Genomic DNA, 27,731 nt, shown 5'->3' with positions numbered 1-27,731 from the left:
CCCTTGCCACTCATGGTGAAGGGTATAAAAATAAATAAATTCTGTCTAATAAATATGTATTTATGCTTTGTTAAATGAAAGGCTTCTTAAACTCGTATAAAGTAGATTAGAACACACAGTATTTTTAGATGAATATTTATACCCTACACCACCATAGTGGGGAGGGTATTATGCGTTTGTGCAGATGTTTGTAACGCCCAAAAATATTAGTCTAACACCCACCTTAAAGTATACCGATCGACTTAAACGAGTCGATTAAACGATGTCCGTCCGTCCGTCCGTCCGTCTGGTTGGCTGGCTGGCTGTCCATGTAAACCTTGTGCGCAGAGTACAGGTCGCAATTTTGAAGATATTTCGATCAAATTTGGTACATATTACTTTTTTGGCCCAAGGACCAAGCCTATTGAAACTGGCTGAAATCGGTCCATTATTTCACCTAGCCCCCATGCAAATGTCCTCCCGAAATTGGACTTTATCGGTCATAAATGTTTAATTTATATATGTATCTCCACAAATTCCGCTCCAAATAAGTTTTATATACACAAAATTCATGTCACCAAATTTTGTTACGATCAGTCCATAATTCGTCATAGCTCCCATATAGACCCGCTTCCGAAAATCACTTTAACGTGCATAAATCGCTTAAAAATGTTGGTAAACACACAAAATTCAACATAGTTAACTCTAATATAGACTTAAATCACACGACCTAAATTCATGGTGATCGGTCCATAATTAGTCATAGCCCCCATATAACCCCACTCCGAAAATCACTCAAAAATATAAATTATTGAAATTTTAAAAGAAAATTTTTTTTTGCTCTTTTACTTAGTGTAGGGTATTATATGGTCGGGCTTGACCGACCATACTTTCTTACTTGTTTTTGATTGAAATTATTATTACAACTTAAAAAGAATACAATTTTTATAGTTCTAATCAATAGTGATGAATTTTATGAACATTTTCCGGAAACCCTTCCATTAAGGTTTTTATAGCGCTTTCTGTCACTTTGTTCGAACAGGTAGTCTATCTCCGTTTAAAATCTATCACACTTTTGGGCACAATTTAATTCTCTTTAACAAGAGTCCAATATCTCTCCGCTGGCCTTAGTTCCAGGCAGTTTGGAGGCCAAAAATATCTGGACACATTCAGAAGTCTTATGAAGCATCCTATATTGTAAACATTCCTTGATGTAAATTTCGGTACTTATAGAGCCCTTTGTAATAAATGTTTTTCTTCTTTTGCCGCAACTGCATATTACTTGCCATACCAAGAACATTTTTGGAAAATGTTCTTTTGGGTCCTAAATATTAAAAATATTAAAATATTAACCCGGAAGTTGTGATAATTTTTCCAGAACATTTCGTCATCCATTATGCAGCTGGTATATTTTTTTTTATAAAATTTGACTGCAATTTCCGTGCTCTGTTTTTGGCCTCGAAATTTTTAGCAGAGTTCCTATCAGGAACTTTTGAGCCATGTATGTTTTTAAATCTGCATTGGCTTTAACTTTTCGTACCAAATAGTCCGAGTTATATGCTAACCGGCATGCTTTCCTACCGGATGTGTTGCGAGGTCTACTTTTGATTGTTTCTTCAACTTTTTGTAGGACTAAGTTGGGTTTTGTTGAAAATATTTAATAATTTTAGTAAGCACTTTTTTCTCTTCACTCATTTTAATCAAATTAACAACAAATGAACATAATCAAAAAAAAGAATCAAAAAAAGAATTGGGTTAACAGTTGTAAGGAAAAACGTTTGTTAAGGTTTTTTCGATCTCACTCCTTAATATCGAAAAGATACAAAGAATATAGTCAAGACTCTTAGGAATAATAACACGTTCTTCTTGTACATTAGAAATTTTACATACATAGTGATCTCAATATTAAACATTTAATGATCATCCAAATCCCCTCGCAAGGGAATTGCTTTACTATGAGGGTCACATACACCTTAGAAGAATGGAAACCTTGAATCTAGCCAGATAATTTAAATAACTAATACATTTTGTTGGATATTACAGTGATACTTATTGTAAATTTCTAAAAAGAAAGATTCAATAAAAAACAAAATAATGAAAAACAAGTAAGAGAGCTATATTCGGTTGTGCCGAATCTTATATTATAAGATTATACTTTAAAATACAAATTTTAAATATTTGTATGCAAACAAGATTTAAATTTTGTTTTTTCAAAACTTAAAAAAATAATTTTTATTTAAAAAAAGCATTTTTATTTCTAAATTTTTTAAATACATACTTTCAAATACAAATTTTAAATATTTTTAGGTAAACAAAATTTATATTTTTTTTTTCAAAATTTAAAAAAAAAATTTTTTTTTTTAAATTTTTTATTTCGAAATTGTTTTTTTTATTTCTTTTTTAATCAACATAAATTTATGACACAAACATTTTTTGGTTTAAAAAACTTAATTCGCTTTAAAAAATATTTTTCCAGATTATGACCCATTGTAGGTCCAAATTACTATAGCCTAGAGATGGTAATCGGGACAGATTTGTGAAAATCCCGGGTTTCGGGATTTGGTAAAGAATCCCGGAATCCCGACCAGGGGTTTCGGGATTTTCGGGAAATCTAAAATCCCGAAAATTATAAGAAAGAAACGTATATAACTATGTACAGTGCCGGACTTAAATATTCACACAGCATACAGATTTATCTTAAATCTTCCATATTTTTTAAACGAAGGCCACAACTTTCGTACGGGTTTCAAAAAACTATTTATTTACGTATAACTTATTGAAATATATGGAAAAACTAAACATAAGTTGGCACATTTCAGAAAAAAAATTCAACTAATGCTTCGAAGTTCGATTTTAAGGGGACAAAAATATTCACACAGTTTCTAATTTTTAATAGGAAAATAGTTTTTTTTTAATAGTTTAATATTTTGTGGGGTAGCCTATCTTTTTAATGACATATTTTAATCGTCTTGGCAATTTTTGGTGACGTCAGCTCCAATATTTTGCCATTCTTCTTTAAGTTGAGTCTTACTAAAAATATAGTGCTTTCCTACACGTTCGGCAAATTTATCCCAGATTTTCTATGGGATTCATGTCAGGTGATTGCGGAGGAGTCGGGAGAATGTGGGTCATTGTACTGTTGATAACAGAAATATTCCCAAGCTTTAACTTTAGAGCGCATTGTAGTAGGTTTTCTTTTAAAATATTAAGGTACACTGTTTTGTCCATTGAACCGTCGATGAAAACTAAGTTTCCTACACCAGCAACATGACTCCTTATCCACCATGTTTGACAGTGTTTACTACATTGTACTTTTCCAATTCAGTGTTTGGCCTTCTCCAAACTGTTACCCTGCTGTCCGATTATGTGTATTTACAATAGAAAGAAATTTTTTTATTTAGCAATTAATTTTTATTAGACACTAAAAAGCATAAAATACTTGCATGAGTAATCGTATAGCAGAAACGCATTCTACAGAAAATTTTAAGAAATTTTCCCCAAGAAACCATAGGTCTAAAATCAAATCCTATCTTGCGATTTCGTCTTTTATCCAATGATATTTCATTATTTATTTTTTTTAATAGTTTTTTAATTCTTATCTTTTAGCCTTTTAGCAATCGAAATATTTTAATTTTGTTCGAGCTCCTCATCTGAGATAAAATCTATTTCATTTGAATTTAAATTGAGTTTTGTTAGACAACTTACAATAAAGGGTGAAGAATTGATTTTCAAGAGCCCCATTCAAGGAAAACCAAAAATACCGTTTTCCTTTATTAACTATATTGTAGCAGGAGTTGAGTTTAACAACTTTGCTGGACACCACTTTGTGATATTCGGGCATGTAGAATGTCAAAATGCATGAAAAAGGCACACAAAAATGACAATTTCCCATATTTATTTATGAAAAACGGAATTTGGAAAATCACGAAAACCCCGGGATTGAAAATTAAAAAATCCCGGGCTTCGGATTCAGAAAATCCCGAAAACCCCGGGATTTTCGGGAACGGGATTTCCCGTTTAGCATCTCTACTATAGCCTTATATAAATCGTTGCAATGGACTTTGAAATATCTATCATTAGATATCCGTATTGTCTATATTAATGACTTAGTAATCCAGATATAGATCAAAAATAATCCATAAATCAAGGAATTAATCCTCATATCTTAGCCATTTGTGGGCCGACTTTCTCGATTTTAAATAGCAACCGATCTGAGACAAAAAGTCGACTTTTCGTTTAGACTTTTTCCGTTTTTTAAAAAGTCGACTTTTCGAACTTTCGACTTTTTAGTTAATTGACTTTTTTCGACTTTTTACAATTTTTTACAATTTCTAGTATAAAATGCATGGTTTCTACATTTATTGATGCGCCTTTTTTAATGTTTAGCAATAAAAATGAAATTTATCAAGGCGATAATAGTTAGAAGAATGTTGTAAGAATTTTGTCCAGAAAAAAACTTTATTTTATAAACATTTATTTATTATTTACATATATTAGCATACACTACAGAAAATGCAAGTGTACCAAATTGCAATAGTTTTAGTATTAAATATTTTTTTTAACTATCTAAATAGTCGACTTTTATCGACTTTTGGACTATTTTCGACTTTTATCGACTTTTCGAATTTTTTGACTTTTATCGACTTTTGAGATAACATAATCGATTGTTCGACTTTTTTCCGACCAAAAAGTCGATTTCGACTTTTTTCGGGAAAAAGTCGATTGTTCGAACAATCGACTTATAGAACCCTAGTATCAATTAAGTTTGTAAGTTAGTTGGGGGCTACGAAAAGTTGATTTCAACACACAGACGGACATGGCTATATCCATTTCGCTATCTATAACGATCCAGAATAAATATACTTTGTAGGGTCGCAAATGAAAAATGTAGAAATTACAAACGGAATGACAAACCTTATGGTGAAGGGTATCAAAATAATTAAATTCTGTCTAATAAATATGTATTTATGCTTTGTTAAATGAAAGGCTTCTTAAATTCGTATAAAGTAGATTATAAAACACAGTATTTTTAGATGAATATTTTTCTATTGAATCCTAAATTAAACAAGAGGGTGCTGTAAGGCTTCCATGGTTTTGCTGGCACCTACGCACACATTTGTAGAAATTTTCCATGACCTTTTTGCATAAATATGGCAGAATTTCAATGCTCAATGCGGAGGTGTAGTGTAGTTATCAACAATGACACTTTGGTCTCTCATGTAATGCTCGTTTTTTACCTAATCTAAACTTTTTTTGGTAGGCTTCACTACTTTGCGTAAATTTCGGTAAATTAGAATCTTAGTGCATTACATTGCAATGAAATATTTTTTTCGGTTAATTGCTAGGCATTTTAAAATATTAAATCTGTTTTGGCTTTTGATGAAGTTTATATGAGACATTTTTTCTGTGTTGATATTCCGAAAAAATTGTCCCACTATTTAGTTTAGCTTCAGCTGTAACAAATAACTCTGAGCGTTCTAAATGTTATTGTTTTGTAATTGTTTAAGCATGTGTGTGTGCGTGTTTCTCAGCTAGAATATGTCCTCTTTCTAAATGAGTACATATGTATGTATAAATATGTATGAGTCTTCTACATATATGTAAATAACTGTAGATTGGTCTCTGCATTTTTAACTTCCGTTTCCGTTTATTACGAGTATAATAAAAAAATAAATTCACTTGCATGCTCAAGTACACTTAAAAGTTAAGCTGATTCCTTAGCTTTTGCACATTTCTATACATGGAAATGTTTGTATGCAAGTAATTGTTAAATGTGTGTAATAAATGTGTATAGCTCTGCAGTCAAAAGTATTCTCCTGCTTTCAACTTTTTGTTTTTTGTTCATTAGGGTGATCCTTGATGCACCCAAGGTCTGAAATTAAATATTATCAAATAAGCTATAAAATGTTTTTAAGAAATGAATTTAGTAAATTTGAGATCAATAAAAATTTCTGCGAAATCCACTAATTTCAAAAAGATCCCCACGCTTACCTATAATAGGTACAACTAGGGTTTTTAATTTACCGACCTTTTTTAATTCCCGGGGAAATTCATCGGGAAATTTTTTTCTACATTCCCGGGTACCCGGCTTCTCCCGAAATATATAATGATACTGTAAATTAGGAATATTATAGCGAAATTTCATATACAAATTAAATATCAGAGCTTCGAATTAATTAATAAAATTTGAGGTTAATTCACTAAAATCTTAATCCGTAATACAAGAATGTCAGTCTTTCATTCCATAAATCCATTTGTAATATTTCATTTTTTTGATTCATTCCAAAGCCTTTTTTTAACCGGAATTAATTTTAATGTTAATTAATAACAGAATTTATTCAAACTTTGAATGATTAAATATTTGTTAAATCAAATCATTTACAAATTGAATTGAAAAAATTGTCTTAAGCCTTTTTGTACTAGATTTGAATTGAAGAAAAATTTAATCAATTAATAAATTTTTGAAGCAATATTGTTATAGATTTGAAGAAGAAATTTAAAGAAATTAGAATGATTCAATAAGAAATAAATTCTATAAATAATGAACTTTTTAAATTTTCATACGAAAAACCCCAAATAAATAATAATAATAAGCGGTCTATTATTGCCGAGATATAAACAAAAAATTGTAAAAGCTTTTCACTGTTTTTTGTTGAAAAAAATAGAGTTCTAACTTGTTTTCTATGTATTTTCGTCAGTTTTTAATTCCCGAGATGCCCGACTAAAAATCCCGGGAATAGGGTAGTGAAAAATTGGCAAAATTCCCGGGAAATTTGTACCTTTCAGCTTTTAATCCTTATTTAGTGTTTATTACAATAGAAAACTATTTGTTTAAGTTTTTTAAATTTGGTTAAAAAATTTGTTTGAAAATGAAAAATTTGGGATAAATTTTATGATTTTTGTTGGTCTCAATCTGTAATGGGTTTTATATATAAACATCTAAGGGTAAATGAAATACAAAAACTATTTTTATCTGCATTTTTTTCATTATTTAAATGAAAATTTTGGTCAAATTTTTACCTTTTTTTTACATGATGAAAGAAAATTTAAGACCTTTAGAGCTTTAAAAATCCAAAATTTTTAAAATAAGGACACCCTAATGTTTATATATGTATTTCAGTAATTATTCACACAGTATATATGTATAAAATAAGTAAATGTAGGTGTAAATGAATGTGTTAGAAATTTTCTATTTTTATATATGTATTTGTAAGTTTGTGCGTGTATGTGGAAAATTGTAAACTTAATACTCAAGTGAGCATGTTTGAATTATAATTTTTACTATTTTTAGTTGTGTTTAGTACGTTTTTTTTTCTCATTTTAATTTTATTTAGCAAAAATATAATATAATTTAAATTCCTGTAATAGAATTTTCATACATTACTCTACTCGTACGTTTAGTAGATTATGTTTTATTTTATTTTATTTAGTTTTTTTCTTTCTATTTCTAAATGTGAAAAACGTAAATTTTTCCGCCTGTTGACTTGCAAAGTATGCGTGTGTGTTTTAACTATTTAAATAAATGTTTAATTGTGTAATTTAGCTTTTTGTTGTATTAATGTAATGAATGAACACTTGTACTTTAGTTTGTTGGCTGGTTGTTAATGGTTTATTGTCAGTAAATCGTTTGTTAACAAGTGTTTTTTTTGCAACATTTATGTTTCTGTTTCAGTTTCCTTGAACTTACCTCATCTTTACCCTTGACAACACACATCTTTTGATCGTCTTCGGGTGAATTCCACACCAAACGTTGTTGTTCTTGTAGATCATGTATGCTTAGATTAAAGACAATATTTCTGTAAAGACAAGAAGGGGAATGATTAGGTTTAGAGAGTAAAGACATGAGAAATAAAGTAAAGAGTAAAATAGTAATATATTTTATGATGAATGAAAATGAAACCCTAAAAAACTTAGTAATATGTAAAGAAAATTAAGTCTTACTTTCAAATAAATGTTTTTTTTTAATATTATTACGTTTTTACCTTTTAAAAACGGTGGTTTATTGCCTCTAAATAAATTGGATTCTTTTAATGGCAAAAAAACTTGATTAGTAGTTTAAAAATTGTAACAACTCTTTATTTAATTAAATTTATCCACTCTCTTTTAATAAACACACTTTATAATTTACAAGAATACACTGGTAATAACAGTTGATTTTAACTCTAACAGCGCCTTAGTAACACTCTGTTATTATTTACATACACAGTGGCATCTTCTAGTAGTTTCTTGAATTATCTAACGGACAAAACTATTGGGTAAATGACATAAAACTGCCTGATATTCATTAGAGATGGCGTAGCTTTTGAACTTGGTTTTTGTTTCTTATAACTTATATGTCATTTTGACGGGAACATATCTGACATTTATTCTCACTTAGTTGTTGAACATTATAGTGTAACGAACAAAGTTTTTTTGCTTCGAAAATGTCGAAGTTTGTGCCAACAAAGCCTCATAAGAGGGAACTTTTGTTTTACTTCTTTAATTTGAAAAAAAAGTACTAAAGCGAAACGATTGCTCACCAAAGCTTATGGTGAATGTGTTCCATCGGTTTCAATGTGCGTGAGATGATTTGTGGGATTCAGAAGTGGTGATATCGACATGAAAGACAAATATAGTCTAGGACAGCCAAAAAAGGTTGACGACCAAGAATTGGAGGAATTAATCTATGAAGATTGTTTGAAAACTCAACAAGAGCTTAAAAAATCATTGAGAGCAACTCAATCTGCAATTTCAAAATGTTTGCAAGCAGCAGGATTCTTCCAAAAGCGGGGAAATTAGGTACAATACGAATTGAAGCTGACAGACCTTTAAAGACGACTTTGTATGCCTAAAATGCTGCTTGAACGCTATAGAAGAATATAATTTTTTCACATAATCATTACTTACGATGAAAAATGATCGATGCAGAACTTACTTTCAATCAACAATTATTTCACAAAATATTTAATGAAAATTTATATAAAGAGTTAGATCGAAAAACGTTAGCAAACGTTTTGCATTAAAACCTTTAATCCAAGTACTATTTGATTAGTACTCTCAGTTATAATGCATAAAGTCAATTACGTTCATTTGTCGTTAATCTGATTAAAATGAGCGACGAGAAAAAAGTGTGTACTAAAATTATTTAATATTTTCAACAAAACCCAACCTGGTCCTACAAAAAGTTGGCCAAACAATCAAAGGTCAACCGTCAAACTGTTTCCAATGTTATTAAATCGGGATAAGTTGTCCCTTTATAGAAAACCTGCTTCAGGTAGAATGAATGGATTGACATGATGTTTCTAAAGCCAATGAATAGAAAGAATTTTGAAAAGAGTTCTTAACACATCGGGTAGGCATGCAGCCCGTATAGCTTAGTAGTCGGACTATTTGGTACGAAAATTTAAAGCCAAGGCAGGTTTAAAAACACATAAGGTTCAACAAGTTCCTGACAGGAAAGCTGCAAAACAATTTAGAGGCCAAAGACAACGCACGGAAATTCAAGTCAATTTTATACAAAAACAAGTAAGAAAGTATGGTCGGTCAAGCCCGACCATATAATACCCTACACTAAGTAAAAGAGCAAAATCATTTTTCTTTTAAAATTTCAATAATTTATATTTTTGAGTGATTTTCGGAAGTGGGCCTTATATGGGGGCTAAGACCAATTATGGACCGATCACCATGATATTAGGTCGTGTGATTTATGTCTATATTAAAAAGAAAATTTTCCCAAAAAGATCTTGGTATGGCAAGCAATATGCAGTTGCGGCAAAAGAAGCCAAACATTTGTTACAAAGTGCTCTATACCTACATACCGAAATTTACATCAACGAATGTTTACAAAAAATTATGTTTCCATTCATAAGACTTCTAGTACGAGTAACGAAGTCCGTTGTTAAGAAATATACCAGAGTCTCTGGTGGGTATCGAACCTTTAACATCCAGACTATAAACTAGGCAGGCTACTGGGGCACCAATAATTATAAATAAAATCAATAAGTAGTAAAAGTAATTAAAATTTATAGTTAATATTGTATATTTCCAATTTTCATTAAATAAACAATGCGAAAAAAAAACCATAAAGTGGTGATTACTGAAACTTTTCATTAAAATTTATGTAAAACTTCAGTTTGTAACACCATTTAAATTTCAAATACCAAAAAAAAAATAGATTGTTACAGTTGAAAATGTTGCGAAAACCAAGCGTTTTTATCGCTGCATCACATGAATATGTAAGAATTCTACAGAAAAAATGTATGACAAACTAGAAAAAAGCCAACTTATACAATAGAACTTTTAGTTGTGGATCCAGGTCTAAGACCACATTTCACAAACGCTAATTAAAATTGCGTACAATTTGTATGAAAATAAACACATGTACAAATGTAAACATACCAATACACACATACAAATGTTTAGATGTGTTACACATACAGATTAGGGTGGACTTTATTTCGCAATTTTTGGATTTCCGATGCCTTGGGAAATTGTTCTTCGACATCTAAAACCCAAATGCTAAAATTTTTTAGCAAAATCGGATCGGATACAGTTACACCTTAGGATCATCGAAAATCCAACAACAGAAAAAATGGGACACCCTAATACACATACAGACATACGTATATATAGATGAGCATAAATGTGTGTTTGGGTTTCACAACACTCACTCGTTCCGTGCTTATGTGGCAGTGGTGGTTTGTCTAAACGCGTCAAAGAAATTATTGTAAAGACCCCCGTCCCCCCCAAAAAAAAAAGCACCGAACCAGGGAACCTAAAACAAAATGGCAGAAATGAAACAGCCAAAAAAAAACACGAACGAAGTAACACAAATCCTTTAGAAATTGTAACAACAACAGCACAAAATTTTAACAATATGAAATTAGTATGATTGTTTGCTTTTGAAAAAAAACGCACACAAACTCTCTCACATATTTACACACATGTAGACAAAATAACAAATACATGCCTGGTAACAATGTTTACATTCGCAAAAATTCATATAAATGTAAATTTAAAGCTTTGTCAACAGTGTGGGACAAAAAAAAAACAGTAGTAGGTATGAAAATACCTTCAAAATTTTACCAGGAACATATTGTTTTAAATTTGACTCAATTTATACACATTTGATCAATTCACAAGGTCTCTTATCAGTCATATTGTCATAATGTATTATTTTAGTATTATTTTAGGACATTTTTTGATTGAAAGTCTCATTTGTCAAAACTTTCTATTAACGCTTTGCATAAATGTGGATGAATTTCCTTGATGTAGTGTTAAAATTCCTTGTAGGCTTGTTGTCATAAACCCTTGACTTCAAATAACCCCATAGAAAGAAATAACAGAAAGAACTCTGTTATAATGTCGAGATGTTGAGTATCAGTTACAGCCATTGCTTAAGCAGGCTTATTTTCGAAGATGTATCTTCTAACTAAGCCTTCAGCCTACCATCTACACCAAAGAGTGACATGTTATGGAGGCATTTGTTCTCTACACAGCAAAGCCTAAACTGTCAGAATGCTTTATTTTTTGGTTGGCAGCACTTCACAGCACAAATGCTGTAAAGTGTTTGGCCTGATGCCAAATAAGTACAAAAATAAGTGGACACATTAAGATGTCTTATGAATAGAAACTTCCTCTTTTACAAACATTCCTTGATGTAAATTTCGGTATTTAGCCCTTTTTAACAAATGTTTGGCTTCTTTTGCCGCAACTACATATTTCTTGCCATACCAAGAACATTTTGGGAAAATTTTCTGCTTTCGAGCAGCAGCAACATAAAAATATTGACCCGGAAGTTCCCAAAAATTATCCAGAACATACGTTTCGTCATCCATTATGCAGCAGGTATATATTTTTTTTATAAAATTGGACTTCTATGGCCTCTAAATTTTTAGCAAAGTTCCTTCAGGAACTTTTTGAGGCTTGTATGTTTTTCCAAATAGTCCGAGTACTGATCTAACCGGGCTGCTTCCCCACCGGATGTGTTGGGAGATCTTTTGAGAATGACTTATATTTATTGGCTTTAGAAACATCATGTGGACCATTTCTTCTACTTGAACCAGGGTTTCAATCAACAGACAAGTTCTCCCGATACTGTTTAATAACATTGGAAACAGTTTGTCGGTGGACCTTTGATTGTTTGGCCAACTTTTTGTAGGACACCTCACACCTATAACTTACAAGCGTATCAAAAAAATGCAAGTCACTTTAAAGCTTAATCAGTTTATTTCCAAACCCGTTAAACAAATTTAAAATCGGGCAAAAACTGACGGAGTTACAGGAGTTTTATAGAATAACTTCGGAATTGCAGGGTGTTTTTGAAATTTTTTTGACACAATTTTTAATGTACTTAGCAAGATCTATAACACATGCTAAGTGGTTTTCTATGTTTTTTCACTGTTGCACGGTGTTATTCTTATTACTACGGCTCTGGTTATAAGTCTCATAATAGGATCTTGTCTATGATTTGAAAGACATTGACTACAACTTATACTATGACTTAGACTATGAATTAAACTATGACTAAGCTAAGAACATCACATTAATTAAATTAATTTAATCATAAATTAGTAAAATCTTAATTCAAACTCTAAAATTTGCAGCAACTCATTCCACAAAACCATTCCCAAAAACTAATTCTTCAGTTTCATTCAAAGGCTTTTATTTGAATAGGATTTAATCATGGTTGAATTAATTCATAATAGTATTCATTCAACATTTTAATCTAATTCAAATTATTAAGTGTACGACTTAAAAATGGGTAATTTTTTCAAACTTATTGCTTTTATTTTTAAACATTTGTATACTATAAATTTATTCAAAGTATTGACCATTGTTAGCCGAGTATTTTTAGCTTTGGTGTCGACCGGGCTTCATGTACGATCTCTTACGCTTCGGCTTATCGTTGCTGCTTGAATGGATACATTTTGCTTCGCAAGTAATGATTCGGCGAAAAATTATGAAATTAAATCATAAGACATGTCAAATTCGATTCTCCAATTTCCCTGCTTTTGGATGAATCCTGTTGCTCGAAAACTTTTTGAAATTGCTTCTTGAGAATCTCCCAATGATTTTAAAAGGTCTTGTTGATTGTAGTAATACCTCCAATACTTGGTCTTCAAACTTTTTTGGCTGACCTGGTCGTCACTACTGAACCGAACAAACCATCCCTCCCACTTTGAAACCGATGGAGCACATTCACCATAAGCTTTGGTGAGTATTCGGTGTGATTCAGGGGAACTTTTTTCAAATTAAAGAAGCAAAGCAAAACTTAACCCATTCGATTAGTTGAAACAAAATTCGACATTTTCGAAGCAAAAACAAAACTACTTTGTTGTTTACACTATAATGTTCAATTAAGTGAGAATAAATGAACCTTCAAAATGACACATAAGTTAGTTATTAAAAAACTTTCATGAAGTTTACATTTTTATAAAAAAAATACCAAAAATATTCAATATTTGTTTATTCGTTCACTGTATATCAGCAGTTTTTTGCCATTGTATGTAAATTTGTGAGGTAAGTTGTTAATGCAAAAACACGTTTACATTACCTTTTTTTTTGGACCTCTTTTATGAAACTTTAAAACTTTTGTTTAGCTTTAAATTCCAAAAAAATATTTAATATCTCAAAGATAAGCTTTCTCTGTTAAATTCTGCAAGAAATAACTGAAAATATTTACATTAAAAAAACCATTTAAACTTCGGCAAATACCTAAACAATGATTCCTTTAACAAAAACCTAAAAATTAATAAATATTCGTTCCATATTAACAAATATTTCCTCAAAATTTCTTCTTGCTTAAAAACTATTATACAAACTATTCCATATCTGTTTGTTAGTATTATTTCTATTTACGCAGAAATTTTCATTTCAATTTTTGTTTGTAGCTTAAAGTCATGCATGTTGTTGCGAGTATTTGGCGAATTGAGGGAGAAATTCATTATAAGTTTAAAGTGTGAGATATGCCAGGCTTTTTTTTCTATCTGCTTTTCACATGTTAGTGACAATTTTCAGGCGCAAAACAAAACACGACAAAAAAAAACTAAAACGAAAACTCCTACAGCCTCGGGTAGATTCTACTAATTGTGTTCCGAAAAAAACGCAGAAAAAAAGAAATATAAAACCTGCTGGTTTGTTAGTATATTTCTGTAAAATTCTACAATTTTATAGGTTTTATTTTGGCTGTGAATGTGCGATACAATAACCACCACCACTGACACCACCATTATCTTCATCATCTAACAAACTCTTCACTAATACCACATCTCTTCTCCTCGAGAGGATTCCATTATGATCAACCACACACTAGCAGTGACAGTTGGATTTGCATGGTTAAAACTAAGTTGAATAAAATTCAGTTAGCAGAGCGAATTGTATGGGGTAATAGTTAGGAATAGTATTGATTGTAGTACAAGTAGTATTAGTAGCAGTAGTCGTAGTAGTACTTTAAATCTAGCATAGTGTATAAGATTGCAAAAGTTGTGATAAAAACTATTGTGTTGAATGACAGTTTTTCTCTTAACTAAAGTAAAATTATTTGGCTTATATGTAAGTATGTGAAAAAAGTTTGAGTTTTATTCAGATTATTAAGAAAAAGTTTGATTTAGTTAATAAAGATGAAAATAAGTTGGACTGTCCCCCCACAAAACTTCGAATTACATGCTCATACTATCTCATGTATTTGTCAAATTTAAGCGGCTATGAAACCGCTGCATCTTAAGTACGTTAGTAAGGAAAATAATAGCCAAATACGAACAAATCACTATTACTGTTGAAGTACTCAAAACTTCGATGGGATTCTGCAGATTTTGCACCGAATAGTTTCTTTTAACTATACTTTGAGCTGCTTCAGCAATTCCCAATGAAAATTATCTACTACATATTGAAATCAAATAAGATTTTCTCAAAATTTTGTAGACATTTTTTGGCCAAAATATTACTTCATTTGGATGTTATGGAAATTGGTGGAATTGATCAATGCATGTTATACTTTGGAGTAGCGCTTCCTCTTTAATTAATCTAATCTGGCGTAAACTATGCAAAGTACTTCTATCATTTGGATTTGTATGCTTAATACATGTAAATTATACGAAAATGTTTTTTTGCAAATCAAATTACAGAATAACTCTCCTAGGTAGTTGGTTTACATCAGTGGTCGGCACTCAAAGACATCAAGAGCCGAAAATGATCGATTATTTACCACTGAATAACACATATTTCCACGAAGTTCATAAAAATTATCAAATAACAAAAAAAAACCACAATAAATAGCAGCTCAGATTAAAACAGAGAAAAGAGTAAATATAATGTGATTATAATCCCTATATGCGGCCCACTGGTTTACATAATAGATCGATGATCGCAAATATTCAACAACTGTAGTTAATAGACTCATCAGAGATTACAACGACATATCAAAATCAGGTACTAGTAAAAAGTACTATATAAAACCAACCCGCGCCATTGAGTCAAATAATATGCTCAATTTAGTCCAGTTCTCTATATCTCATAGCACTTATGTGATGATTAGGGTTTTGGGTTTCCCGGATAATTTAATTTCCCGGGAAACGGGAATGTAAAATTTCATTCCCGGGAATCCCGGGAATGTTTTTTCAACTAGAAAAATAAGTAAAAAAGAAAATTATTTTATAAAATTGTGTCATTTTATTAAAGAAAAAACAAAACAAAAACAATACATTACAACTCAATTGTACCCACATAAAATCAAAAAAAGTTTGTTAAAATATTTGGAGATCACTTGTTACTATAAAATTAAATATTAGCGGTATTCATGATATAGTAGAGTAAAAGAGCAATTAAGTGTCACAAAATTTTATAAATTGTGAACGTATCTTTATAATTCGATGTCGATTAATATGTTAATGGGATTTTTAATGGACTTTTTAGATTCTTTCTTTTGATTTTTCTGTTATATTTTTTTTTTATATAAAATATACATATTTTAAAATAAAATTAAATTCATTTCAAAACAAAAATATGAAATTCAAAATTACCTCATATAGTTTAAAAAAAAATTAAGCAGTAAACAAGTAGTTTTGTTTTCCGCTAAAATGTTCTTTTGCTACTTTGCTATAGAAAGTACTCTACATTGTGAATACCGCTATTATATCATAGAAATAATGTTGTATGTCCGATATATTTTTTTAAAAAATTGATTTGTCAAAATTGCATTAGGCATTCAATAAGTAATTCGACGAGAAAACTCTTTCGCTTTAAACATGTGTTCGCTTTATCGTTATAAAGACAATCAAAATGTATTCTCCGATTGATACTTGCTTCAAATAAATCTAATTCCCGCTTAAAACTTTCTGCATTTGATTTTAAATGTTTAGAGCTTCTCTTTTCAATATTGATTGAATATTCTAATTAGTTTTTAAAATTTTGCTCCATTTGTATTTCGGAAACCTCATCATCAACGCTTTGAACAGATGAGGGAACATTGTGGTCAAATAGACGTTCATACATTTGCTGTCCATACATTTTTAACATTGTCTTTGTTATATTATAATTTATATTATAATGTTGAATTTTTTAGGTTTAATTTAATTGAATGAACCGTTTTTTGAGAAATCGTACAATTTTTAGATAACTGCTGTTCATAAAGAGTGTTCATTATAGCATCACCTATCAGACAAATGGTTTAATTTCGGCTTAATGCTTCTACTGTATCCTTAATGGTATATAAAACCTATACTAATATTTGGAACAAGCCATTCATCAAACAGAGATGTCATTTTTAAATATATTAAAGTATTTTTAATTAATTTTTAATTTTCCGTTTTTTTCCCGGGAATTCCCAACAATAATTTTACGGGAAATCCCGGGATTTCCCGGGCGGAAATTCCCGGACCCCAAACGCTAGTGATGATCCATAACAAACCGGACGGGAGTAGGATTTTAATGAAATTTGCTACAGTTATTATGTACTGCATGTGTTTACCGAATCATAAACTTTTTGAGTCGAAAGCCAGTTTCGGTCCAAAAATATGAAGCCTTGAAAATTTAAAAAAAAATCACATAACTGGGATAGAACATACGATACTTCCAATAGGGACTTCTGAACTTTGACAGTTGATTGGGGCCATATTGTTAAAGCTACATCAGTCGAATTGACTATTATTAACTCAGTTTGCCAAGTCACCATGGACGGATATAACGTTCAACAACACGTGCAATTGATAAAATTGTTTTATTAAGATAGGTGTTCGGTTCGGTCATCGTTCCGCGCTCTTCGGTCTTTCGACGATCACCATAATCGTCCTAACGAGATGACTAGTCGCAGTGTGGTAAATAAATTTGGGTAAACAATGAACAAACACCCGTACGATGAGGAAAAGCTAGATCTACAGAAAACATCAATCGATTTCGCGCTGCTATCAAGATGTCGGTCTTTCGCATACCACAAACTGATGTTTGCGTCATGATTTGTGGCTGCACCCGTACAAAATTAAACTGTCCCAGAAGCTGTAGGTAAACGAATGTAGAAGCCATATATGGATGAATGGGAACGTCAACAAACAAAACCAATCCACATCTGATCGAAGAGCGTCCAATGCATTCCGAAGAAGTCATTGATCGGTGTGGATTTTGGGCTGTCGCTGTCATCGGCTATCATCGTCAATGGCGAGCGCTATTGGTCGACGACTACCTATTTCTTATGGTCAGAATTGGATGATATGGACACCAGTGACATGTCACACAGCTAATGCTGTTTTGTACGATTTGAGGTCATATTCATCTCACGTGGAGGTAATGTGAAGTGGGCACAGAGATCGTGCGATTTCATCCCGCGATATTTAACATTTAATTTGATATTATTTGAATGGTAAACAAATACTTTTTTCGATTTTGACCCATTGCAGGTCCAACTTAATATGGTCTTATACCCATATTGTCTATATTAATGTCTTAGTAATGCCGATATAGGTCAAAAATCGACGCTGTTCTGGTTTTTTCCTCTTATCTCAGCCATTTGTTGACCGATTTTAAACAGGAAACTTCTCGAAAGCATGTCTGACAGAATTATTGAAGATTTGGATGCCGAAGATATCTGGGGTCAACAGAAAATAGATTTCAACAGACAGACGGACATGGCTTAATCGACTCCCCTAAGTCGATTAATCGACCGCTAAGGATCCAGAATATATATATTTTATAGGGTCGGAAAATTATATTGTGGAAATTACAAACGGAATGACAAACTTATATACATATATCCTTCTCACGAAGGTGAAGATTTTTAAAAACCAAAATGGGTGAAAATATTATAACAGAGCAAACTTCGACACACATGATTATAATGAGGAAAATGGATATACACTTTTCTTTAATCATTTGGCTTGAATTTATGTTTTATTTTTACTGAAGAATGCTATGGATATATAGCGTAATACTGGAAGGCTGGAATGAAAATTGAGTTCAACTCGAATTCAGCAAAAATTCTATGCTATGGATTAGATCGGGAATTCTATGATCAATTGGCCATTAAGTTGGAGTTCCAGGAGATACAAAGTCTAAAACAATTTTCGAAATAATCGAGATCAGCAATAAGTATTTTGTTATCACCACAATCTAAGAGCGGATCTGTGATAAAAAATATTTTAAAATTTTTCTAAGTTGTCGAATATATTGACGAATGCATAATAATGCCGGCATAAAATCCCTGGAAACTGCTTCTAGGATGTTATAGCTCAATCGGTATATAATTTGGATACCAGTGCCATCCATTGCCTTACAATCCAGTTGGTTTGTATACAGTATTGGAAGTATTTTTTTACCTTTTGATATTGTTATATTAAGGAATATTAAAGCAACAGTTTAACACATTTGTGCTTTTAAATTATTACTATACATTCTAATATAATGTGTGTCTGTGGCAAGCGCAAATTAAGAAAACTATCAATTCCCCTTTATACAAATCCCCATTGGCTTAAATATTATAGTGTGGCTTTAAAATTTACGAAGGCGATAAACTATTTAACTAGAATGTGTTTCTACTTTTGTACATATACTTTAGCGTACATCTTTCTTTTTAACGTTTAAATTATTACGCAGTCGGTTTTTGGTGTAAACTAAGTACAATAGAGATAAAGAAAAGCGAAACGAAACATTTACCAAGTCTTAAGCTGTTAAATAAATATACAAACTCACACAACTACATATTTTACATAAATTAACGACAATGTCTTAGTATGCATACAACCAGGATATGACCCTATTAAATACACAAACACAGTCATACATATAAATTGTCTAATATAGAGGGTGCCAGAATCAGGCGGAGAGCAAGTAGGGAGAGTAATACGTATGGAGAGTATGGGTATGTAAACATAAAGTTACACAAGTGATGAGGCATTTTATATGTCAGCGTACATATTTGTAAGCATATTTATATACACTAGGGTGGCATTTATTTTGCACTTTTTGGTTTTTAGATGCTCCCAAGTTAAGTTAAAATATTAACAAAATCGATTAAAGCTTCAAAGTTTGCACAGTAGCAATATTTTCAAACTTAAAAATGCGAGATTTACAATAAGGAGAGAGGTTTTTATAGTTCACCAACATTTTTTTTTCGCTAAATATTAAAAAACAAAAAAAAATTTAAATTTTGAAAATTTCAAAAAAAAAATTCGAAAATTTTTTTTTCCAAAAAATTAAAAAACTCCAAAAAAAATAAATTTTGTTTGCCTAAAAATATTTTTATTTTGAAGTATAACAGCCGAATATAGCTCTCTCACTTGTTTGTGCTCTTCAATTCTCTTTTAACAAGAGATCACTATCTCTCCATTGGCCTTAGCTCCAGGTAGTTTGGAGGATTTGCCTCTCTTCATACAAATACCAGATTATTGTTCGTGTACCACTCAATACCTTGCTTACCATAGTGATAGGATGCCAAATCAGGCCAAAAAGAAGTAGACACATTAAGAAGTCTTATGAATGGAAGCATCCTTTTTTATAAACAGTCCCAGATGTAAATTTCGCTATTTATAGAGCCCTTTGTAACTTCTTGAAGAACTTTTTTAGCATTGTATGTTTTTAAGCCTGCATTTGCTTTAACTTTTCGTACCAAATAGTCCGAGTACTGAACTAACCGGACTGCTTTCCTACTGAATATGTTAAGAGCTCTTTTGAAATGCTTTCTATTTATTGGCTTTAGAAACATCATGTGGACCATTACTTCTACCAGGTTTTCTATCAACAGACTAGTTCTCCCGATGCTGTTTAATAAAATTGGAATTCAGTTTGACAGCAGACCTTTGATTGTGTGGCCAACTTTTTGTAGGACTAAGTTGGATTTTGTTGAAAATATTTTAGTACGCACTTACTCATCTCCATTAGGGTGACACCAGCCTTAAGACAAGAGCAGGCGGGATTCAGACCCCACAAATAAACCATCGACCATATAAACAGTCTCCGAGTTATCGTCGAGCAATCTGTGGAATGGCGATCACCACTCTATATGTGCTTTATAGATTTCGAGAAAGCCTTCGACAAACTAAACCACAGTGTGATTTGGAGCGCTCTAAGGTGTAAACACGTCCCGTACGAACTTGTCTCACTTATTAAGTGGCTTTACCATAATGCTAGCTGTCGAATTAGACACGGTAAAGTGCTTAGTAGAACTGTAAAGGTTGAAATCGGTGCTCGGCAAGGCTGTGTATTATCACCACTTCTGTTTAATATAGTCCTAGACACAATTCTACGAAGTGCTCTCTAAAACGGCAAGGGAATTACATGGGGACTGCAAGGCCGTCTTAATGATCTTGACTACGCAGATGACATTTGCCTTTTGGCTCACAGCTTCTCAGACCTTGCTTCAAATCTGCGAAGCATAAGAACAAAAACAGATGCGGCTGGTCTTAAGATAAATACTGCTAAAACCAAAACCCTCCGAGTTAATGCGACATCCCAAGAGTTATTTGAAATTAGCAATACAAATAGAAGATGTCAGCCATTTTTGCTACCTTGGGAGCATAATTTCAAGAAACGGAGGGTCGGGTGAAGACATTGACAACCGTGTACAGAAAGCGCGACAAACTTTCGGTCGTTTAAGACCTATTTGGAATTCGTCTTCCATTTCCCAGCGTACTAAGTTAACCATTTTTAACACACATGTAAAATCCACTATTTTTTATGGTTGTGAGACGTGGAACGCTGCCCCTCGAGATATGCAAAAGATCCAGGTGTTTGTAAACCAGTGTCTTCGCAGGATCTTGCGAATATTTTGGCCCATGGTAATATCCAATATTATGCTCTGGGAACAATCGAATCAACAGCCCATAGCCTCAGAAATAAAAAGACGTAAATGGCGATGGATTGGACATACATTGAGAAGGCAATGGAATGACATCACAAGGAATGCAATTGAGTGGAATCCACAAGGCAGCAGAAGAAGGGGACGTCCAGCTCATACATGGAGAAGACAAATCGACGCAGAAATATCCGGAATGCATAAGAGTTGGAGCGAAGTGAGAGCGTTAGCACAAGATAGGAAATGTTTAAACAATTTATTGAGGCCCTATGCTCCATATAGGATCAACGGGAACATATATATACTCGTCACTCAAATAATACTTGCCAGCCAAATGTTCAATCCCTAAAGATAGCGGATTTTGCTAAAATTTTCAGCATTTTGTTTTCAGATGACGAAGAACTAGAGCCCTGAAAAGCGAAAAAGTGCAAAATAAGGTCCATCCTAATGCATATGTGTTTTAATTTCTGTATACCAGTATTAGTAGGGGTTTCTTACCATCATCACCAGCCATGGTGTTAAACAAGATCTCAAGGATAATGATCATCAACACTTTCATTATCATAGTCAACATTATTAATATTACAAACGTTACAATGATGATGATAATGATACAGATGATAATTATTATTATTATTTTCATGTTTATTGTCCTGTTTTAAGTAGTTTATGCATTGTTTACCCGCAGTTTGTTAAATAACATGTTTTTGTTGTTAACGTCCTTGTTCATTTCAGTTTATGTATGTTGGCTTAAGCGTTTCTTTGTAGTAAATGTGTTTAGCCATATTGTTATTGTAGTGCCTAATGTGTTGCCATAATTTACGGGAGAGTTTGTGTTATCTACTTAAATTATGTTAAATACAAATTAAAAAAACAAAACACCATGGAATTAGGATTCAATGTCTTAAGACCAAAGAATAAATGTTGAAATTTTGTAAAAGTGTAGACTGTTTCGTTAAAAAATATCGGAGAATATTTGAAACTGAATTCAGGTGGCTTGTATTTATTTTAAGTTTCGAAATGAAATAAATCAGTGACACTTATTGAGCATATTCCTGATGCTCAGCCATTAACAAGATACATATACCTTAAACTGTGGCAGATTTCAATATCTTTCAAATGCTATTGTCAAAAGTTTATTTGATAAATTTTAGTTTTACTAGTATACCAAAATATAATTTTCCACTAAGAAGTAAATGCGCTATCATTTAGTGATTGCTATTTTTGAATTTAAACAAAACAAAGTAAGTATGTGTGAAATATCATCGATATTATTTATTCGTTTGAAAGCCTATCGATGCCATCATTTATATAGGAACGGGACTGAATGTAGTGTTTGACAGCGAAAAGGGAGAGGACGATCCTAGCTAGGTTGACATGACAGAGACAAGAAGTGTCTTAGATTTACATGAGCACCGGCTGCATAGGCCATATCTCATGGTGGTCTAAACACCGGATAGAAACATGCGTCTATCACCGCCATTGAACGCCTCGCCAAAGAACGCTCAATTTGCAAATTCTCGCACAAAGATTGCACGGAGCATTGGACAAAACCCTTGCTCGAGAGCTCGGGCTATCTAATCCCTGCCATCCATAGCTAGCTAATCAACTAACAAGCCCTGGACAATTATCAGAACAGCAACATCCGGCCTGGTAATCCAGTCCGATGTATGATCTCTGACTTCAAAAGCTCCCGACCGATAAAAGTCAGAGTGTGCCACTATAATGCACACTTCAGACCTCGATCAGGAACCAAGCCCAACGACCAGTACATCACGGATGCTACTATCCCAATACATTTCCCTGAGCACAAACGCTAGTTGTTATCTGCTATTTTCAATGGCTCTGTTGTCCTCAGCAACAGCACTCAGAAGATTCATTTGGTGCACCGAAGTTCGTCACTAGTCCGAACATCAGTACTGTAACCAACGATCTTCTTCCCGCGATTTTGGGTTTAAACCACAGCCAGCTCGTCATCACCCGAAGTGACCTCACCAACGATCCTACAGGACCGAAGTCCTGGGGCCTAGGATCCCCGAGCTACTAGATAAGACTCTAGTCAGCTGCGAATTTAAAAGAATTAAATTCTCACCAGGAATGAGGTCCGTGCACCTCGGAGCCCCGGTTTCGCTCCATATTTCCCCTCGAAGCACAACACCAAGGTCTGGAGCTAACCAAGATGCATTTCCGTGCCCCAAGGGACAACATGACTGAGACAATAGATTGGTTAATGGGTTGGGTTTAAGATGGATGAAGAGAGGACGGAATAGGAACACAAGTATAAAAGAAGAACATTTTGGACAGCCATCATTTAGTTGTGTAGATCAGTCATTGAGTGTCCTCAGAGTGACATGTGTAAATATTCCTGATCCTGAGAGTATTTTGAATTATTGTTTATTAATTTAAGTAACATGTAGGAGATAGTGAAGGAAATGTAGTTTTGTACATGTAATATAACAACGTGCAAATGTCCCCGCGGCTTCGGTGGGTGGTGCGCATCCGAAATGTCCAACAATCCATAAATCAGACTGAATTTGACCAATGGCATGGATTATGCTGGATTTGAGAGGCGCTGTGGTTTGTGGATTCCCATAGGCCGGCGGCCAGTTCACATCACCTACACGTGAGATGACCATGTGTGGCATGGATAGCTGTCCTGTTGAAAGCACATGTCTTTGGTGTCCATATCATCCAATTCAGTCCAAATGAAACTTATAATCATCGACCTATAGCGCTCGCAGATGACGGTCAACGTCGTCCTCAAAGAAAAATGGAAAGATGATGCCCCACCCCAAAAGCAAAACTAAATAGTGACTTTTTCGAGATGCATTGGACGCTCTTGGATCCAAAATTCAACAATTTTTCTGTTCATGACGTAGCCATTCATGCAGAAATGCGCGTCATCGCTGAAAATGATATTTTGATGAAAATTAGGGTCGATTTCCAACTGCTCCAGGTCCTATAGATGGCCTTGCCAACGTCGTTCTCAGAGAAATATGGACCAATGACGCCGACGGCCCAAAATTCATACCAAACAGAGACTTTTTCGGGAAGCATTGAACGCTCTTGGATCCCATGTGGATGTCTATCGTCCCAAATTCGACAATGTTGGGTCTCATTGCTGAAAATGATTTATTGATGAAAATTAGAGTCCTCTAGATCCTTGGCAATATCGTTCTCAATGAAATATGGACCGATGACTCCGCCAGCACAAAATTCACACCAAACAGAGACTTTTTCGGGATGCATTGAACGCTCTTGGATCTCATGTGGATGTGTATCGTCCAAAATTCGACAATTTTGGGTCTCATTGCTGAGAATGATTTGTTGATGAAAATTAGGGTTAGTTTCCAATTGCTCTAGGTCCTATAGATGGCCTTGCCAATGTCGTTCACAAAGAAATATAGATCCATGTCGCCGCCACACCAAACAGAGACTTTTTCGGGATGCATTGAACGCTCTTGGATCTCATGTGGATGTGTATCGTCCGCTGAAAATGATTTGTTCATGAAAATTAAGGTTTGTTTACAACTGCTCTAGGCCCCATTCAGCCAACTGACGTCGTTGTCTATGATCGTTTACCTACAGCTCTAGGGTCAGTTGAATTTTGTTTGGGTACAGGCCCAAATCACGATGCAAAATTCAACTTGTGGTCTGCAAAAGGCCGAGTTCGTGTGATCGACGCGAAATCGATTGATGATTTCGAATAGTCCTCTCGGTAGGACAATTAAGGGACCGACAAAATAAAATAATTTTTTTGATAAAACAATTTTATGATTTGCAGGTCTTGTTGAAGGCCATATCCGTCCATGGTGACATGGCAAAACAAACAGAATAAATGACAGCCAATTCGCTTGATGTAGCTTCAACAAAAGTTCAGAAGCCCCTATTTGGAAGACCCTTTCTTACCATAATTATCTGCAGGCTAAAAACATTAATAGGTGAAAGATTAGTAACCTAAGATTTCGGATTCGAATTTTTTCTATGGTCTATGGTCATCTGAATTCAGTTTCAACGATTTTCCAAAAATTTAAAAATTTCCAATATACATACATATGTACATACGTATATGGGTATGTAAATATGTATAAGTGTTTTGTTGGCCTGTGTGTGTGTGTATACATATTATTTTAGTGTTTCCTCGAACACGAATTTCTCCATTTGCTGTGACCAACTTCATGCCGTAATTTTGTATATATTTAGCTGTTGTTTAAACTATTATTGTTGTTCTTGTTGTTGTTATTGTTTTAGTTATTGTTTCTGTTAACTTTCAAGTATATTTCGTGTTTAAAGAATTAGGTTACCGCCACATTATAATGCTTCCGTTAATTTCCTTCTACTTTGAAATTGGTTGGTTGGTTTGCTGGCTGGCAACTTTAGGTTTCTTGGTTAGGAGTAATGGTCAAGCAATAAATTATGCCAACAAACAAGCAGACAACAACAGCAACAACAAGTTAATACTTATAAACAACAAACTTTAAATTGTGGCTTGTTATACAACAAAAAATACTTACAAGACGAAAACTCGTACAAAGTACAAGATTTAAGATTTATTTTTAAAATTTTGAAACAATGCAAATTGGAAAAGGCATAAAATTAAAGAATGTATTTGAGAATTTTAATTAAAATATTTGGGGCCTAATATATTGTATATATAAAGGGGTTACGGCAGGAGGATGTTGGAAGTCCCATTTCCTTTAAGGGAAATTTTTATTTTTAATGTCTAATTGATCTAATGATTAGAAGCAAATATTTATTTTCTATAAAATTTTTCAAAATTTCCCTTGTTTTGTAATATTTCCCTTTGAGGGGAATTTTTAGTTTTGCTTAAATTAAAAATATTTTATATGTTTCTCATTTTACTTTGAGCAAGTATTTTACTTCTGAAAAAATTTTCAAAATTTCCCTTGTTTAAAATATTTCCCTTTAAGGGAAATTTTTATGTTTGCCCAAATTAATAAAATTTCATATGATTCTTATTTGATTAGAAGCAAGTATGTGTTTGCTATAATATCTTTCAAAATTTCCCTTGTTTTGTAATATTTCCCTTTGAGGGAAATTTTTGGTTTTGCCTAAATTAATAATGTTTTAACACTTCTCATTTGATTTTGAGTAAATATTTTATTTCTGTAGAATTTTTGAAAATTTCCCTTGGTTCACAACATTTCCAATATTTGTTTGATATACAATTTTTCAAAATTTCCCTTGTTTAGAAATATTTCGCTCTAAGGGAAATTTTTAGTTTTGTCTAAATTAACAAAGTTTTATATGTTTCTCATTTTATTTTGAGCAAGTATTTAACTTCTGTAAAAATTTTGAAAATTTCCCTTTAAGGGAAATTTTTATTTTTGTGCAAACTATTAAAATTTCATATTTTTCTTATTTGATTAGAAGCGAATATTTTTTGATATACAATTTTTAAAAATTTCCCTAGTTTTGAAATATTTCCCTTTGAGGAAAATTTTTAGTTTAGCCTAAATTAATAAAGTTTTATATGTTCCTGATTTTATCTTGAGCAAATTTTTTATTTCTGTAGAATTTTTTAAAATTTCCCTTGACTAATAATATTTCCATTTAAGGGAAATTTTTAATTTTGTACAAATTAATAAAATTGTATATAATTCTTATTTAACTAGAAACAAATATTTGTTTGCTATACAATTTTTCAAAATTTCCCTTGTTTTGTAAAATTTCCCTTTGAGGGAAATTTTTAGTTTTGCCTAAATTAACAAAGTTTTATATATTTCTCATTTCATTTCGAACAAATATTTTATTTCTGTAATAATTTTGAAAATTTCCCTTGGTTAAAAATATTTCCCTTTAAGGGAAATTTTTATTTTTGCCCATGTTAATAATATTTTATATAATTCTTATTTTATTAGAAACAAATATTTGCTTGCTATACAATTTTTCAAAATTTCCCTTGTTTTGTAAAATTTCCCTTTGAGGGAAATTTTTAGTTTTGCCTAAATTAAAAAAGTTTTATATGTTTATTATTTTATTTTGAGCAGATATTTTATTTCTGTAAAAATTTTTAAAATTTCCCTTGGCTAATAATATTTCACTTTAAGGGAAATTTTTATTTTTGCCCGAGTTAACAAAATTTCATATGATTCTTACTTGATTGGAAGCATTTATTTGATTTCTAAACAACTTTTCCAAATTTCCCTTGTTTTGTAATATTTGCCTTTGAGGGAAATTTTTAGTTTTGCTTAAATTAAAAATGTTTTATATGTTGCTCATTTTACTTTGAGCAAATATTTTATTTCTGTAAAAATTTTTAAAATTTCCCTTGGTTAATAATAATATTTCCCTATAAGGGAAATTTTTATTTTTGTCCAAATTAATAAAATATTACATAATTCTTACTTAATTAGAAGCAAATATTTATTTGCTATACAATTTTTCAAAATTTCAATGGCTTTGTAATATTTCCCTTTGAGGGAAATTTTTAGTTTTGCCTAAATTAACAAATTTTTATATGTTTCTCATTTGA

At 32.2% G+C, this 27,731-nt stretch overlaps 1 protein-coding gene across 1 annotated transcript in view; it reads right to left on the bottom strand.

Annotated features, from left to right (window-relative positions):
- The window catches only part of Sema1a (semaphorin 1a), a 751,515-nt gene that overhangs the window by 210,029 nt on the left and 513,755 nt on the right, over window positions 1-27,731 (bottom strand). The window contains 1 exon segment of the mRNA XM_065501135.1: window positions 7,667-7,775. Coding sequence (XP_065357207.1) covers window positions 7,667-7,775 — 109 coding nt within the window.

The sequence above is a fragment of the Calliphora vicina genome, chromosome 2, assembly GCF_958450345.1.
Source record: "Calliphora vicina chromosome 2, idCalVici1.1, whole genome shotgun sequence".
In the NCBI taxonomy this organism is placed as follows: Eukaryota; Metazoa; Arthropoda; class Insecta; order Diptera; family Calliphoridae; genus Calliphora; species Calliphora vicina.
Note: the sequence above shows the minus strand (reverse complement) of the source record. Positions and strands in the feature narration are given on the sequence as shown.